The sequence below is a fragment of the Myotis lucifugus genome, unplaced genomic scaffold, assembly GCF_000147115.1.
Source record: "Myotis lucifugus unplaced genomic scaffold, Myoluc2.0 scaffold_69, whole genome shotgun sequence".
Classification (NCBI taxonomy): domain Eukaryota; kingdom Metazoa; phylum Chordata; class Mammalia; order Chiroptera; family Vespertilionidae; genus Myotis; species Myotis lucifugus.
Window position 1 is genome coordinate 3,827,517 of NW_005871117.1, and position 14,719 is coordinate 3,842,235.

Sequence of the window (14,719 nt, forward strand, 5' to 3'; positions counted from 1 at the left end):
ACGTTTCCTGATGTGAATAACTGAGAATTAACTATTGCAAAAAGAAAGTTTTTAAATTCTAAGAACTCAGTTCTGTTGTCAGAAAACAAAAATTATGTTCTCAATAACTTTAATGTTAATTTGTGATATTTCTCAAGTGTTACTACAAATTGCACAACTCTATTGCAGTCGTATTTAATATTCATATTTTTTGTGCATTTTCTTCATGGAAATTTGATGGAGATCTAGCCCTTTATTGCTAACTTCATCAAGACCTATATGGGAAAATATATGGCCATCTCTGTTTTTAGTAATGTCTAATTCCTCTTGATCATTTACCTTGTGTAATATTGTGGAACACAATTTGAGACAGCACTATACTCAAACTTTTTAAGGCCGTGTCAAGATGTTCTGTAAAACTGAAAACCAAGAAAGGAAAAATAGTGCCTTTCAGATAGAATTTTGCAATTATCAGATCTATTTCTTTTCACTTTAATGTTTGCTTCAAATTAACTTTTAATTCTAAGTTTGACATTCAAGTTTGACATGGTATGCAGTTTTGAGTATGTTAAGCTATTTTGTATTCTGCAAAGAATTTAGAAGCATTTAGAGGCCTCAGGAAGGACAGAGATTATCATTTGACCTAGAAAACATTTTTATATATCAAATTAAAAGCCCATAGAACAATTTCAAAAGTATAATGTCACATTTCATCATTTTTGAAGTTTATTAGCAGACTTAAACTATTGACACACTAAAAAAAGTACACATGACCTCCCTAAAACTTAAAAAAAAAACTATTGACATGCTCAAATAAATACTAATTCTTATAGTGACATGTTTTTATTTTTAATTGCCATATATAATACAAGTTATAAAATATTTCATGTAAAATTACTTCTGTTACTACAAACTCTAAAAATATTCTGATTGGCATTTTCCCCCCATTCAATTTCTAAATTATAAAGAAAAATAGTCCATATTTTGAAGAATAGGTGTTCCAAGGCTGGTCAAGAAAAGATAGGTCATTTATCCCAGTTTTCTGTCTGGGAAAATTCCAAGAGTATTGTCCAAATGTACAGGGCTAGATTTTGTAAATGGTGATTTGTACAGTGGTATACAATAAGTATGTCTGCTTTGATTTATATTTAATGGTTAAGGAGAATTCTTCCCTTTCTTATTCAGTGTTCATCCTACTTCTTTTGGGTCCCCATTTCATTTTAGTATCTGGTTGAGATCAACAACCTTTTGTAATTTAGTCTACTTTAATTCCTTAGACTCACCAATGTCCTTTCACATTAAAAATTGTTTTGGATAAAATTTATTTCTAAATGATATGTACTGCTAAAAGGTTGTTTCAAGAATAATTCTTCTAAGTGTCCTGTTCTAGAAGAAACAAAATAGAAGGGATATGGCATTATTGTAAATATTCTGAGTGTGTTTATTTGGGTAATGTGGATGATTGGCAATATTGTCAGGCAGTATTGTCCTCATTCTCAATGTGAGTGTTTTATACAATTTGAACCCAGAGTGAGCTAAAGGAATCTTTGACTATAAAATGTATAACTAAATATGTTGAAATTCTCTAAATGAGTTAGAGACAAGCTTTACCAAGAATGCATCTCTTATTTATATGACCTATGTATATGTTCATATCATGAAATAATTAGGATTTATTGCCCTTAAGACTCTTGATTCCTCTCTAGTTGGTAGCTGGGTTTGAAAAGATGTTAATAGCCATTTATCTGTCTTTACTTGAGAATGTAAGTTATTAGTACCTGTGGCAGATTTGAGTTCATGATAAACTGAACATAAGTGGATTTTATTAAGGCTATAGATATTAATATCTTTAGATATTTGGAACACCAATGTTAGAATAGAAAGGAAGTTCCTCGTAGACAAGAGGGGGGTCCTTTTAGGTTACCCACAAACAACTGAGCTACAGAACTGTTCTACTTAATGTAATTCACCAAGTTTACTGCCCTTAAATTTCATTGTAGCCATACCAACTTTTGCAGCTTAAGCTTTGCCCTATGAATCAGAAGCAACAGGAAGAACATTGCTAACTTTTCCTAGTTTATATCTTAGGGAACCAACTGGTAATGAGTATTACTTGAGAAAGTAAAGAATCTCTTGTTTGTTCTCCTGCTACAATTCTACCATCATAATTTCACCCTAGAGAATTTCCTTGCGATTGTGAAGGGTATGATATAATAAACTTGGAAAATTCTAAGGCCATCAGAATACTAAACTCAAGATGGGTAATTAATACTGTAGTGCATTTGCATGGGTGCTGAGGTGTCTGTGTATACAGAAGGTCTGTGTGTTCTGTGCTCTGAGCAATGTTGTCATAGTGCTGTGTGTAAACTGTGCTGTATCAGGAAGGGGGATTGGATGGGGCTCTCTAATATGGGTACTATTATGTTAAATAGTAAATGATGATGTAGTATGGGGTACTGTGATATTTTAAGTGATCATTGCCTTTTCTGCTGTACAATATGACCCTTCTCATCTCTCTCATTCATTTTGCATGCCTCTGCTCACTTCTGTACAGCCACAGTTGAGGCTATTGAGGCTGAAAAAGGTACGATCAGAGTCCTTGCGCTGGGCAGGGAACTGTGGTGTGTGGGTGGGCATCAGAGAATGTCCTGTGGGTGTGTCTTACTCCTACCTTGCACAACCCAAGATGAATCAGACTCACTGACTCATCCAGTTTGTCACATTTCTCTCTCTTTCTTTCTCTCTCTCTCTCTCTCTCTAATCACAAGGACTGATTTCCATAATGACAATCTGGGTTTACCCCTTTTATAGTATATTATCCAACTAGCATTTAATGTTTCTGAATTCTTTAGAGTACATCATGTTATGCTATAATATTATAGCATTTAAAGTTGCATATAAAAATCTATTCCATATTTTGCATGATTCTGTGCTACTCAGATTTTTCCCCTAAGTTAAACCCACTCTAGACATAAGTGCAGAAGCTGTCACTATGATTTTGTTGTTGTTGCAGTTTGGGCTAGTGTTTGCTAATAATAATAATATATTCACGTATTGCCTTAAAATTACACATTGGCAAATGCTTTGCTGACTCTGAATCCCAGGATTTACACATATTAAAGCAACCAGATTACAATCAGTAGTATGGAAATGTTTTCTATGCACATTTTAATGTAGGATACATCATTCCAGATGAAGTAAATGAGAAACTATAACAATTGGAGGAGAATTACCATTTATTTTTATGAACATGCAGTGGATGGCCAGTGAATTAAAGATGACATCTTCTAAAATATGAAACTATAAATATTTTTTTGCTATCAACCAAACACAGATCTAACTCCTGGAGGCATTTCCCACCTTTTTCTTTTCATATTGGTGGTGATGGAGTGATGATACCTTGGCCTTAAAGATAGTTCTGATCTGCTAAGTTTTAACTTTACTTTTCTCCTCCCAAGCTTTTGACACAGATTTGTATGTTGAGGATTAACCTTGTTTAGCCTCCTCACTTGTCTATTATGGATGCTGCCTTACTGTGATGGTCTTGGTGATGTTGGGGTCTGAGGTAGAGGATAATTGGTGTAGTAGAAGTCAGACTGAGACCCTGAGACCATTGCCTAGAGGTTGATTTTGTAGACAGGAGGGTTATTTTTGTGTGTGTTTTTTTAAAGGCTCTGCTAACACTTGTCATCTATGATGCTGTCATGTCTATATTTAGGTTTAAACATTTCACATTTTAAGGGGAAGTCTGGAATGGGGATAGGATTAAATAAGATTTAAATGTTACTACATGCAGCTAATGTCTTCGTAAAACTTATTGATTATGTTTTTGAAATCTCAAATGTTTTTCATTTACTGACTTATCAAATTTGCATTTTGTTAAGCAATACGAGGATTCTCTCCACCACATAGAATCTGCAGTTTTGAAGAGGCAAAGGGTTTGGATAGGATCAATGAGAGAATGCCACCCCGGAAAGATGCAGTACAACCAGATGGTTTCAATTCTCTGAACACCGCACATGCCACTGAGAACCACGGGACTGGCAACCATAGTGCCCAGTGACCCACGGCTTCCCAGGGACTCACATCTCGGGCCCCAAATGGACAGATTACCCGAGAAGCTGGAGGGGTCGGCCAAGCTGACTGTAAATGTCACAATCCCTCTGGAGAAACCATTGTGCTTTTGAGACCTCAGCCCCCTTCCTGGATGAAGGCTTGAGGGCCCTGGGACATATTGTGCTATCTGATAAGATTGGGTCATCGCTGCCAAGGTAGAGGGCAGTGAGCAAGGGGCTTGGGGCAATTTCCGTTGGAGGGCCACTGCACCTCCATTTATGCTTGTGGTTCACACATTTAAGTTTACAAATGAGATTTCTTTTTCCCTTCAGTAGAATTAGATTTTCTTTTTCAAACATGACTTCAAATGCAATCCTAAGAGATAACGTGGACATTTTCCCCCATGGAATGTCTTTAAAGGGTGAACTAGCATGGTCTTAAAATACATTTCTGAGGTTACTAAGCTGTATTTTGAATTATGGGCTGAGAAATGCTGAGAAACCCAGTTGGTGTTTATACAAAATGCTGACCTCAGGTCTATAGTTCTTAAATGTGGCTAATTCTGTAATATAGTCTTGGTATTTTTTAATTATGAATGCACAACCTATTTCTAGACAAGACTCTCTTACTTGAACACAAATCCAAAAACTAATTCAGAATCTTTTTGTCCAGATCTTCTGAGATTTACATCCCAGAGATTGAAAAAAAAACCTCTAAATTTCAAAATTAATACAGAATTACAGAATTACTCATTTAAGATACATTAGAAGAAATTTGTACATTGTCAAAGTAAATTTTAATTCAAATCATGTCTGTAAAACTTGACGTATTTTGTGTATGCATGTTTTCATTTTGCAAATATTTAATATATAGACCTATGATGTACAGGTACAACATGTATAAGTTACCTAGATGTTATGAGAAATTTTAGTTTATTGTGAGTACTCAAGTTGCTTAAATAGCCACCAGGATGATTTGCTGCTGGCTTTTTATCATTTTTTATGTTTTGATGCAAAGGAAATTTTAAAATGATCTGGAAATGTTTTTGATTAAGCAATGCAGCATAGAAGCAACAATGGTTCTATTCAATCATTCAGATGTTAGTGGAGGCATAAAAGTCAAGACTGCATGTTGAACATTTTCTTTGATAGCTACAGAACTGCTTGGTTAAATTAAATGGAACCATGTGCTCATTTTTCACAATTATTGAACTGTATTGATTGCCACTGTAGTTTGGTATTTCCCTTTACTTTGGTGGCCTGCTTCCCTCATGCCCTGGAATACAACTCAGAGCTCCAGGCAGCGGAACCATCTATTGTTTTGTTTGCCAGAAAGTGTATCCTGTATGGTCTCCTGTCTGAGTTGGAAATATTATGCATGTGCAGGACTATCTGAGTATTTTATAAATAGTAGCACACAATAAATTCCATGCATGGGCCGCTGCTCCTATCTCTGTGTTGGGTTTTATTTGGATGTAGTCTGATTTGACCTTCTCATGCATATCAGAAAATCCTGTTAATAGAACTGTGATGTATCTTTCAGAGAAGATTATCTCATGAACAGTTCCTGGAAATTTAATGAATTAAATTCTTGTCTTCATAAATTTTGCTTTTTAAGAAATTTTTGTTACTTGCAATACTTGTTTTGCATGAGCAATAGTAACTGAGCATGAGAGGACTGGGTGCCTATTATATATAGATAGGCCTTCTGAATCTAATATTTAAAATCACTGTTTCACTTAACTTTTAATTGAAAGAAAATCTTGTCTAGAATTTTGTTACAATATGGTTGGAAATTTACTGGGTGTTTTAACAGTAAGAAAAAAAGATATTAGTGATATTGCATTTTCCTGCCATCATATTCCTTTTTTTTTTTTTTGGCCATATAAAAATTGGTATAGAATTTTGAAAATTGAGGGAAATTAGAATATTTTTTGACATTTTATACTAATCTGATTATGTAACAGCTTTAATTACAGTTTTCAACAATGATTATAATACACTTTCTAAAGCATTAATTTAAGTAAAAATGTATATATTTGCCTACTTGCAGGTAGCAAACAGAGCTCAAATTGTTGACTATTATAACTTCTTTTTCTTTACTGACCAGTGAGGTGACATTGATTAATAAAGTTATATAGGGTTCAGGTGTACAATTCTATAATACATAGTCTGTATATTGTATTGTGTGTTCATCACCCAAGTCAAGTCTCCTTCCATTACCATTTATCCCCCTTATACCATTTTCTACCTCTTCAACCCCCTTTTTTCTCCGGTAATCACCATATTGTTGTCTGTGTCTATGAGGGTGTTTTGTTTTTTTTTGTTGTTGTTTTTTTTTTAAAATATATTTTATTGATTTTTCACAGAGAGGAAGGGAGAGAGATAGAGAGAGTTAGAAACATCGATGAGAGAGAAACATCGATCAGCTGCCTCTTGCACATCCCCCACTGGGGATGTGCCCGCAACCCAGGTACATGCCCTTGACCGGAATCGAACCCGGGACCTCTCAGTCTGCAGGCCGACGCTCTATCCACTGAGCCAAACTGGTTTTGGCTATGAGGGTGTTTTGTTTTGTTTTGTTTTGTTTTTGTTTTTGCTTCATCCCTTCACCTTTTTACCCAGCCCTGCAACTCCCCTCCCCTCTGACAGATGTCAGTCTGTTTTCTATCTATAACTGTGTTTCTATTTTCTTAGTTTATTTTGTTCATTAGATTCCACATATAAGTGAAATCATATGGTACTTGTCTTTGACTGGCTTATTTCACGTAGTATATGCTCTCTAGGTCCATCCATACTGTCACAAAAGGTAAGATTTCCTCTTTTTTTATGGCCAAGTAGTATTCCACTGTGTAAATGCTTTTTTATCCACTCATCTACTGATAGACACCTAGGCATTTCCAGGTTTTGGTTGTAAATAATATTGCAGTGAACATAAGGGTTCATATATTCTTTTGAATTAATGTTTTGGGTTTCTTCGAATATATTCCCAGAAGTAGAATGCTGGATCATAAGGCAGTTCCATTTTTAATTTTTGGAGGTCATGCCGTACTGTGGCAGCACCAATCTGCAGTCCCACTGATGGTGCATGAGGGTTCTCTTTTCTCTTTTTTCCATGTTCTGCCAACACTTATTTGTTGATTTATTGATGGTAGCCATTCTAATAGGTAGAAGGTGATTATTTCATTGTGCTTTAAATTTGCATTTCTCTGATGATTAGTGATGTTGAACATCTTTTCATATGTCTGTTGGCTCTCTATATGCCCTCTGGTGAAGTGTCTACCTGGGTCTTTTGCTCGTTTTTTAATTAGATGGGTTTGTGTGTGTGTGTGTGTGTGTGTGTGTGTTGAGTTGTATAAGTTCTTAATAAGTTTTGGACACTAGCCCCTTATCAGATGCATCATTGGCAAATGTATTCTCCCATTCGGTGGGTTGTCTTTTCATTTTGTTGATGGTTTCCTTTGCTGTGCAAAAATATTTTAGTTTGATGTGGTCCCACTTGTTTATTTTTTTCTTTTGTTTCCCTTGCTTGAGACAATATATCAGAAAAAAATATTGCTAAGAGAAAGATTTTACTGCCTATGTTTTCTCCTAAGATTTTTATGGTTTTGAGTCTAACATTTAAGTCTCTAATTTATTTTTAGTTTATTCTTGTATATGGTATAAGAAGGATCTGATTTCATTGTTTTCCCACATATCTGTTCAATTTTCCCAACACCATTTATTAAATAGACTATTTTTACCCCATTGTGTGTTCCCTTTTTTTTTTTTTCTTAATCCTCACCCAAGAAGTGAGGATATTTTTTCCATTGATTTTTAGAGAGAGTGGAAGGGAGGAGGATGGGAGAGGAGAGAGAGAAACATCGATGTGACAGAGACACATCAACTGGTTGTCTCCCATACTCAGCCCGACCAGAATCGAACCTGCAACCCCAGTACGTGCCCTTGACCAGAATCAAGCCCCAGACACTCTGGTGCGCAGGCCAACACTCTAACCACTGAGCAGTGCCGGCCAGGGCCCCCATTGTGTGCTGTTGCCTCCTTCATGAAATATTAATTCACTATAAAGGCGTGGGTTTATTTTTGGTCTCTGTATTCTATGTCATTGATCTATATACCCATTTTTATGCCAGTACCCTGCTGTTTGATTACTACGGCCTTGTAGTATAATTTGATATCAGGTAGCATGATACCTACAACTTTGTTCTTTCTCAAGATTGCTCTGGCTATTCAGAGTCTTTAGTGGTTCCATATAAATTTTTGGGATATTTGTTCTAGTTCCGTGAAATACGTCAGTGGTATTTTGATAGGAATTGCGTTGAATCTATAGATTGCTTTGGGTATTATGGACATTTTAATGATGTTAATTCTTCCTCTCTATGAACACGGTATATGCTTCTATTTATTTGTATCTTCTTCAGTTTCTTTCTTCAGTATCTTACAATTTTCCAAATACAGGTCTTTTATATCCTTGGTTAAATTTATTCCTAGGTATCTTATTCTTTTTGAAGCAATTGTGAATGGGATTGTTTTCTTAGTTTTCCTTTCCGAAAGTTTATTATTGGTGTATAAAAATGCAACTACCCTGGCCCAGTGTGGCTCTGTTGGTTGGATGTTGACCCATGCTGGTTCGATTACCGCTCGGGGCATATGCCCTGGTTGCAGGCTCGATCCCCAGTAGTGGGTGTGCAGCAGGCCGCTGATTGAAGTTTCATTCTCACATTGATGTTTCTCTCTGTGTGTCCCTCTCCCTCTATCTCTCAAAATCAATTTAAAATTTTTTAAAATAAATAAATAAAAATTTAAAATGCAACTGATTTCTGGATATTTATTTTATATACTGCTACTTTACTGAATTCATTAATCATTTCTAGTAGGGTTTTTTTGGGGGGAGGGGTTGGTGGATTCTGTATATAGAGAACCTACTGTATATAGGTTCTCTATATACAGTATCATGTCTTCTGCAAATAATGACAGTTTTACTTATTTTTTTTCCAATTTGGAGGTCTTTTATTACTTTTTCTTGTCTGATTGCTATGGCTAGGACTTCCAGTACTATGTTGAATAAGAGCGGTGAAAGTGGACATTCCTGTCTTGTTCTTGATATTAACAGAAATGCTTGTAGTTTTTGTCCATTGGGTATGATGTTGGCTATGAGTTTGTTGAATTATGTTCCCTCTATTCCTACTTTGCTGAGATTTTTTTTATCATAAATGAGTGGTGGATTTTATAAAAAGCTTTTGTGCATCAATTGATATGATCATGTGGTTTCATCCTTCATTTTGTTTATGTGGTGTATCATGTTTATTGATTTGCAGATATTGTACCAAAGCTTGTATCCCCAGAAAAAATCTGACTTAATCATGGTGTATGAATTTATTAATGTACTGCTGGATCTGGTTTGTTAATATTTTCTTGAGGATTTTTGCATCTGTGTTCATCATGGATACTGGCCTATAATTTTCTTTCTTTGTTGTGTTTTTATCTGGTTTTAGAATTAGGATAATGCTGGCCTGGTAAAATGAGTTTGGGAGTCTTCTCTCCTTTGAATTTTTTGGAATAGTTTGAGAAGGATAGGTGGTTGGTTCTTTTTTTATTTTTTTAAAATATATTTTATTGATTTTTTACAGAGAGGAAGGGAGAGGGATAGAGATTTAGAAACATCGATGAGAGAGAAACATCGATCAGTTGCCTCCTGCACACCCCCTACTGGGGATGGGCCCGCAACCAAGGTACATGCCCTTGACCGGAATCGAACCTGGGACCCTTCAGTTCACAGGCCGACGCTCTATCAACTGAGCCAAACCAGTTAGGGCTCTTTTTTTATTTATTATTATTTTTTTTAAATTTTTGTTGGAATTCAGTTCCCTTGTAAAAACAAACCGAAAAGAAGGACAGGGCAAACTTTTTTAAAAAGGAAAAGGAAAAAAAAGCATTGCTTCTCCTCAGCTTTCTCCTTGGTGTCCTCGTCTTCAGACTCCTTGCTCTCCTCCACCAAAAGAGCTTCTAGCTCTTCAGCCACTTTCTCAGCATTATCCTTTTTGCCCAATCCTCCTCTCTTTTCTCTCTCTTTGATCTCTTTCTTGCATTCTTCGAACTTTGTCTTGAATTTCTGTGCATTTTCAGTACTGAGGAAGCAGATGGCCAGTAGCTCCTGCTTGGGGAGCTCGTCAGCAAAGTCAGCGTGGGTGTTCCAGACCCAGGTCATTGCCTGTGTTTGGCTTTAGCTCCATCATTGGCATGATATAGTTGTTGGCACATATCTTCAAGGTCTCATCCCTCCTCATGAGGAGGCGAATGGTCCCTTTTCCCTTATGCTTCAGGACTTGACATCACCAGTGCCTCGTTCCTCCCATTCTGGGAAATTGTTCTCTGAAGTGAATCTAAACAGCTTTGCCCTCATTTTGAAAAGCTTCTCTTCATCTTCTAGTGTTTTAATTTCTTGCTCAGAAGAGAAACTATAGGTTTAAACTGAGGGTTGTGGTTGGACTCATCTGCATTCTCAATGGAGGTATCATGGTCCTCATGGATGTCCTTGGTGGCCATGGTGGCCGCCTGGGTGGCTTGGCACTGGCTTGGTGGCTCCTTCACTCCAAGTCTGGTGCTGGCACCAGTGCCTCCCATACCTTCACCTATTCCCTCCACCTAGTGACTGCTAGTTCTTCTTCTTCTTCTTTTTTTTTTTTGCTAGTTTTTTTTAAATTGTATTGATTGATTTTTAGATAGCGAGAGAAAAGGTGGGAGAAAGAGAGAAACATCAGTTTGTTCTGCTTATTTATGCATTCATTGGTTGATTTTTTCTTTCTCTTTTTAAAAAAAATATATTTTTATTGATTTTAGAGAGGAAGGAAAAGGGAGAGAGAGCTAGAAACATCAGTGATGAGAGAGAATCACTGATCGGCTCCTCCTGCACACCCTCCACTCGGGATCGAGCCCGCAACCCGTGCATGTGCCCTTGACCGGAATCGAACCCTGGACCCTTCAGTTTGCAGGCCAACGCTCCATCCATCGAGCCCAAACCGGCTAGGGCTTTTTTTGTTTGTTTGTTAATCCCCACCCGAGGATATTTTTCCATTGATTTTTAGAGAGAGTGGAAGGGAGAGGGAGAGACAGAGAGAGAAAACATCGACTTGAGAGAGACACATCCATTGGTTGCTCCCCACATGCACTCTGACCAGGGCTGGGGATGGAGCCATGCGCCCTTGACAGGAACATTGCTTGCTTGATTCTTGTATGTGCCCTGACAAGGAATTGAACCCATAACCTTGGTGTATCAGGATGACACTCTAACCAACTGAGCTGCCCAGCCAGGGCAGTTTTTCTTTGAATGTTTGGTAAAATTCATCTATAAAACCATCCACTGAAGACTTCTTTTGTTGGGAGCTTTTTTATTACTACTTCGATTTCATTAGTTGTAATCAGATTCTCTGATTCTTCCTGATTCAGTTTTGGAAGATTGTATGTTCCTAAGAATTTGTCCATTTCTTCCAGATTGTCCAATTTGTTGGCATATAGTTGTTTGTAATATTTTCTTACAATCCTCTGTATTTCTTTATGTCTATTGTTACTTCTCTTTCATTTCTGGTTTTATTTGGGTCCTCTTTTATTTTCTTTTTTTTTTTTTTTTGATGAGTCTGTTTAAAGGTTTGTAAATCCTGTTTATCTTTTAAAAGAACCAGCTCTTGGTTTCATTGAATTTTAGACTATGTTTTGTTTATGTTTTTTTTTAATTTTCTTCCTTCTACTCACTTTGGGCTTTGTTTGTTGTTCTTTTTCAAGTTCCTTTAAGTGTAAAGTTAGACTGTAGTTGTTGTTTTAATATATTTTTATTGATTTCAGAGAGGAAGGGAGGAGAAAGAGATAGAAATATCAATGATGAGAGAGGATTATTGATTGGCTGCCTCCTGCACCCCCTCCCCCCGCCCTCCTGCCCACTGGGGATTGCGCTCACAACCCGGGCATGTGCCCTGACTGGGAATCGAACCCTGATCTCCTGGTTCATAGGTCAACGCTCAACCACTGAGCTACACTGGCCGGGCTAAAGTTAGATTGTTTATCTGAGATTTTTCTTGTTTCTTGAGATATACCTGTAATACTATTGATAACTAGAACGGCAAGCTGAGGTTTTGTTCCCAGGGTCATGTCTCGTGACTCCAAAGAGTGAACTCCGCAGACCAGAAGATCAAAGCAAAAGCGTGGAAAATTTATTATAAGCAGATTCAGACTCCCAACCCAAATAATGGGTTGTCAGTGAAGCCTTGTAGTCTAGCAGTATATATTTACTACAAACCTGCTCAATATCTACCCGTGTCACCACCTGCTCGATTCCCTCAATTGTTCTTGCCCAGCAATGGACCTGAACTTTCCCTGTTCCTATGCATCAGTTCACCTTATGGCTGCAAACCCTCCCTAGTTTCACATGCCTCCTGCTCTGAGTCCAAAAACATTCTATTATTTCTGCATCGTTGGTTCCTGAGATTAGGCTTTCTCAAACTGCCGTGTCTGCCCTGCCTGTGTTCCACATGCTTTTGTTTTCCACTAACCCCCTGCCTGCCTGTCAAGCTAACTCCTCTCACTATGACTTTCCCTCTTTTAAAAAAACATACATTTTTATTGATTTCAGAGAGGAAGGAAGAGCAAGAGAGAGAGATAGAAACATCAGTGATGAGAGAGACTCATTGATTGGCTGCCTCCTACACGCTTCCTACTGGGGGTGAACCCTCAACTCACGCACGTGCCCTGACGGAATCTAACCATGACCTCCTGGTTCATAGGTCAATGCTCAACCACTGAGCCACACGGGCCAGACATGACTTTCCCTCTTAAGACTGCTTTCCCGGTTCCCCATAAATTTTGAGTGGTTGTGTTCTCATCATTTGTTTCAAGGTATCTTTTGATTTCTTCCTTTATCTTATCATTAACCCATTTTTTGTTTAGTAACATGTTATTTAGCCTCCATGTCTTTGTTTGGTTTTTAGTTTTTTCTTGTGATTGATTTCTGCTTTCATAGTATTATGCTCAGAGAAGATGCTTGATATGATTTCAATCCTTTTAAATTTATTGAGACTTGTTTTGTGTCCTAAACATGTGGTCCATCCTAGAAAATGTTTCATATGCACTTGAAAAGAATGTATATTCTGCTGCTTTGGGATGAAATGCTCTGAATATATCAATTAAATTCATTTGATCTAGTGCAGCGGTTCTCAACCTGTGGGTCGCGAACAATGAAAATACATCCTGCATATCAGATATTTACATTACGATTCATAACAGTAGCAAAATTACAGTTACGAAGTAGCAACGAAAATAATTTTATGGTTGGGAGTCATCACAACATGAGGAACTGTATTAAAGGGTCATGGTATTAGGAAGGTTGAGAACCACTGAATTCTAGTGTGGCATTTAAGGCCACTATTTCCTTATTGATTTTCTGTCCAGTAAGATATATTCATTGATGTCAATGGGGTGTTACTGGTAAAATCCTCTACTGTGATTGTAATACTGTCACTCTATCATTTTATGTCCATCAAGATTTGCTTTATACATTTAGGGGCACTATGTTGGGTGCATAAATGTTTACAAGGTTATATCCTCTTGTTAGATTGCTGCCTTTATTATTATTTTTTTAAATATATTTTATTGATTTTTTTACAGAGAGGAAAGGAGAGGGATAGAGAGTAAGAAACATCACTGAGAGAGAAACACCGATCAGCTGCCACCTGCACACCCTCTACTGGGGATGTGCCCGCAACCAAGGTACATGCCCTTGACCGGAATCGAACCCGGGACCCTTCAGTCCGCAGGCCAACACTCTATCCACTGAGCCAAACCGGTTAGGGAAGATTGCTGCCTTTATTACTACTAGTGTCCTTCTTTGTCTCTTACTATAGCCTCTGTTTTAAAGTCTATTTTGTCAGAAATAAATATTGCTACCCCTGCTTTTTTTCCTTTCCATTTGCATGAAATATCTTTTTATAACCCTTTACATGTACTCTGTGTATTTTCTGTTCTGAGGCGGGTCTCTTGTAGACAGCATATGTATGGGTCTTATTTTCTTATCCATTCAGCTACCCTATATCTTTTGATTGAAGCATTTCAGCCATTTACATTTAAAGTGATCATTAATAGGTACATATTTATTGCCATTTTATTCTTTTAACTATGTTCCATGTTTTTTTGTTTGTTTCTTCTCCTCCTTCCCCTCTTCTTACCCCTGCTACTCCTCTTTCTCCTCCTCTCCCCCTCCCTATTCCTTTGCCTCTTCTCCTCCTCTTGCCTATCCTTCCTCTTCCTCCTCCTTTTTCTCCCTCTTCCTCTTCTTAAAGCAGGCTCTTTCACATTTTTTATACTGTTTTGGTGGTAACAAACTTCTTTAGCTTTTTTTTGTCTGGAAAGCTCTTTATTTCTACTTCAATTTTAAATGTTAGCCTTGCTGGGCAAAGTAGTCTGGGTTGTAGGTCCTTGCTTTTCATCACTTTAAATATTTCATGCCAATCCCTTCTGGCCTGAAATATTTTGAGAAATCAACTAACAGTCTTATGGGAGCTCCCTTGTAGTTAACTAACTGCTGCTTTTAAAATTCTCTCTTTGTCAATAACCTTTTGCATTTTAATTATGATGTGTCTTGGTGTGGGCCTCTTTGGGTTCATTTGTTTGGAACTTTCTGTGCTTGCTGGATTTGTGTG

The 14,719-nt window shown here is 37.2% G+C and overlaps 2 protein-coding genes and 1 pseudogene across 5 annotated transcripts in view; 2 read left to right on the plus strand and 1 right to left on the minus strand.

Moving 5' to 3' along the window:
- Nucleotides 1-5,484, plus strand: part of PPP3CB (protein phosphatase 3 catalytic subunit beta) — a 35,729-nt gene extending 30,245 nt beyond the window's left edge. For 2 of the 4 annotated variants that reach the window (XM_006090253.3, XM_014457127.2), the window contains exons 12-13: nucleotides 2,534-2,563; nucleotides 3,864-5,484. In XM_006090253.3, the coding sequence (XP_006090315.1) occupies nucleotides 2,534-2,563; nucleotides 3,864-4,042 (209 nt within the window). In that variant the 3' untranslated portion in view covers nucleotides 4,043-5,484. The remainder of the gene's footprint in view (nucleotides 1-2,533; nucleotides 2,564-3,863) is intronic. The other 2 variants (XM_014457128.2, XM_014457131.2) reach the window with 1 other exon arrangement.
- The window catches only part of MSS51 (MSS51 mitochondrial translational activator), a 38,622-nt gene that overhangs the window by 2,352 nt on the left and 21,551 nt on the right, over nucleotides 1-14,719 (plus strand). The gene's annotated exons all lie outside the window — the stretch shown is intronic.
- Nucleotides 9,895-10,648, minus strand: LOC102427436 (annotated as a pseudogene).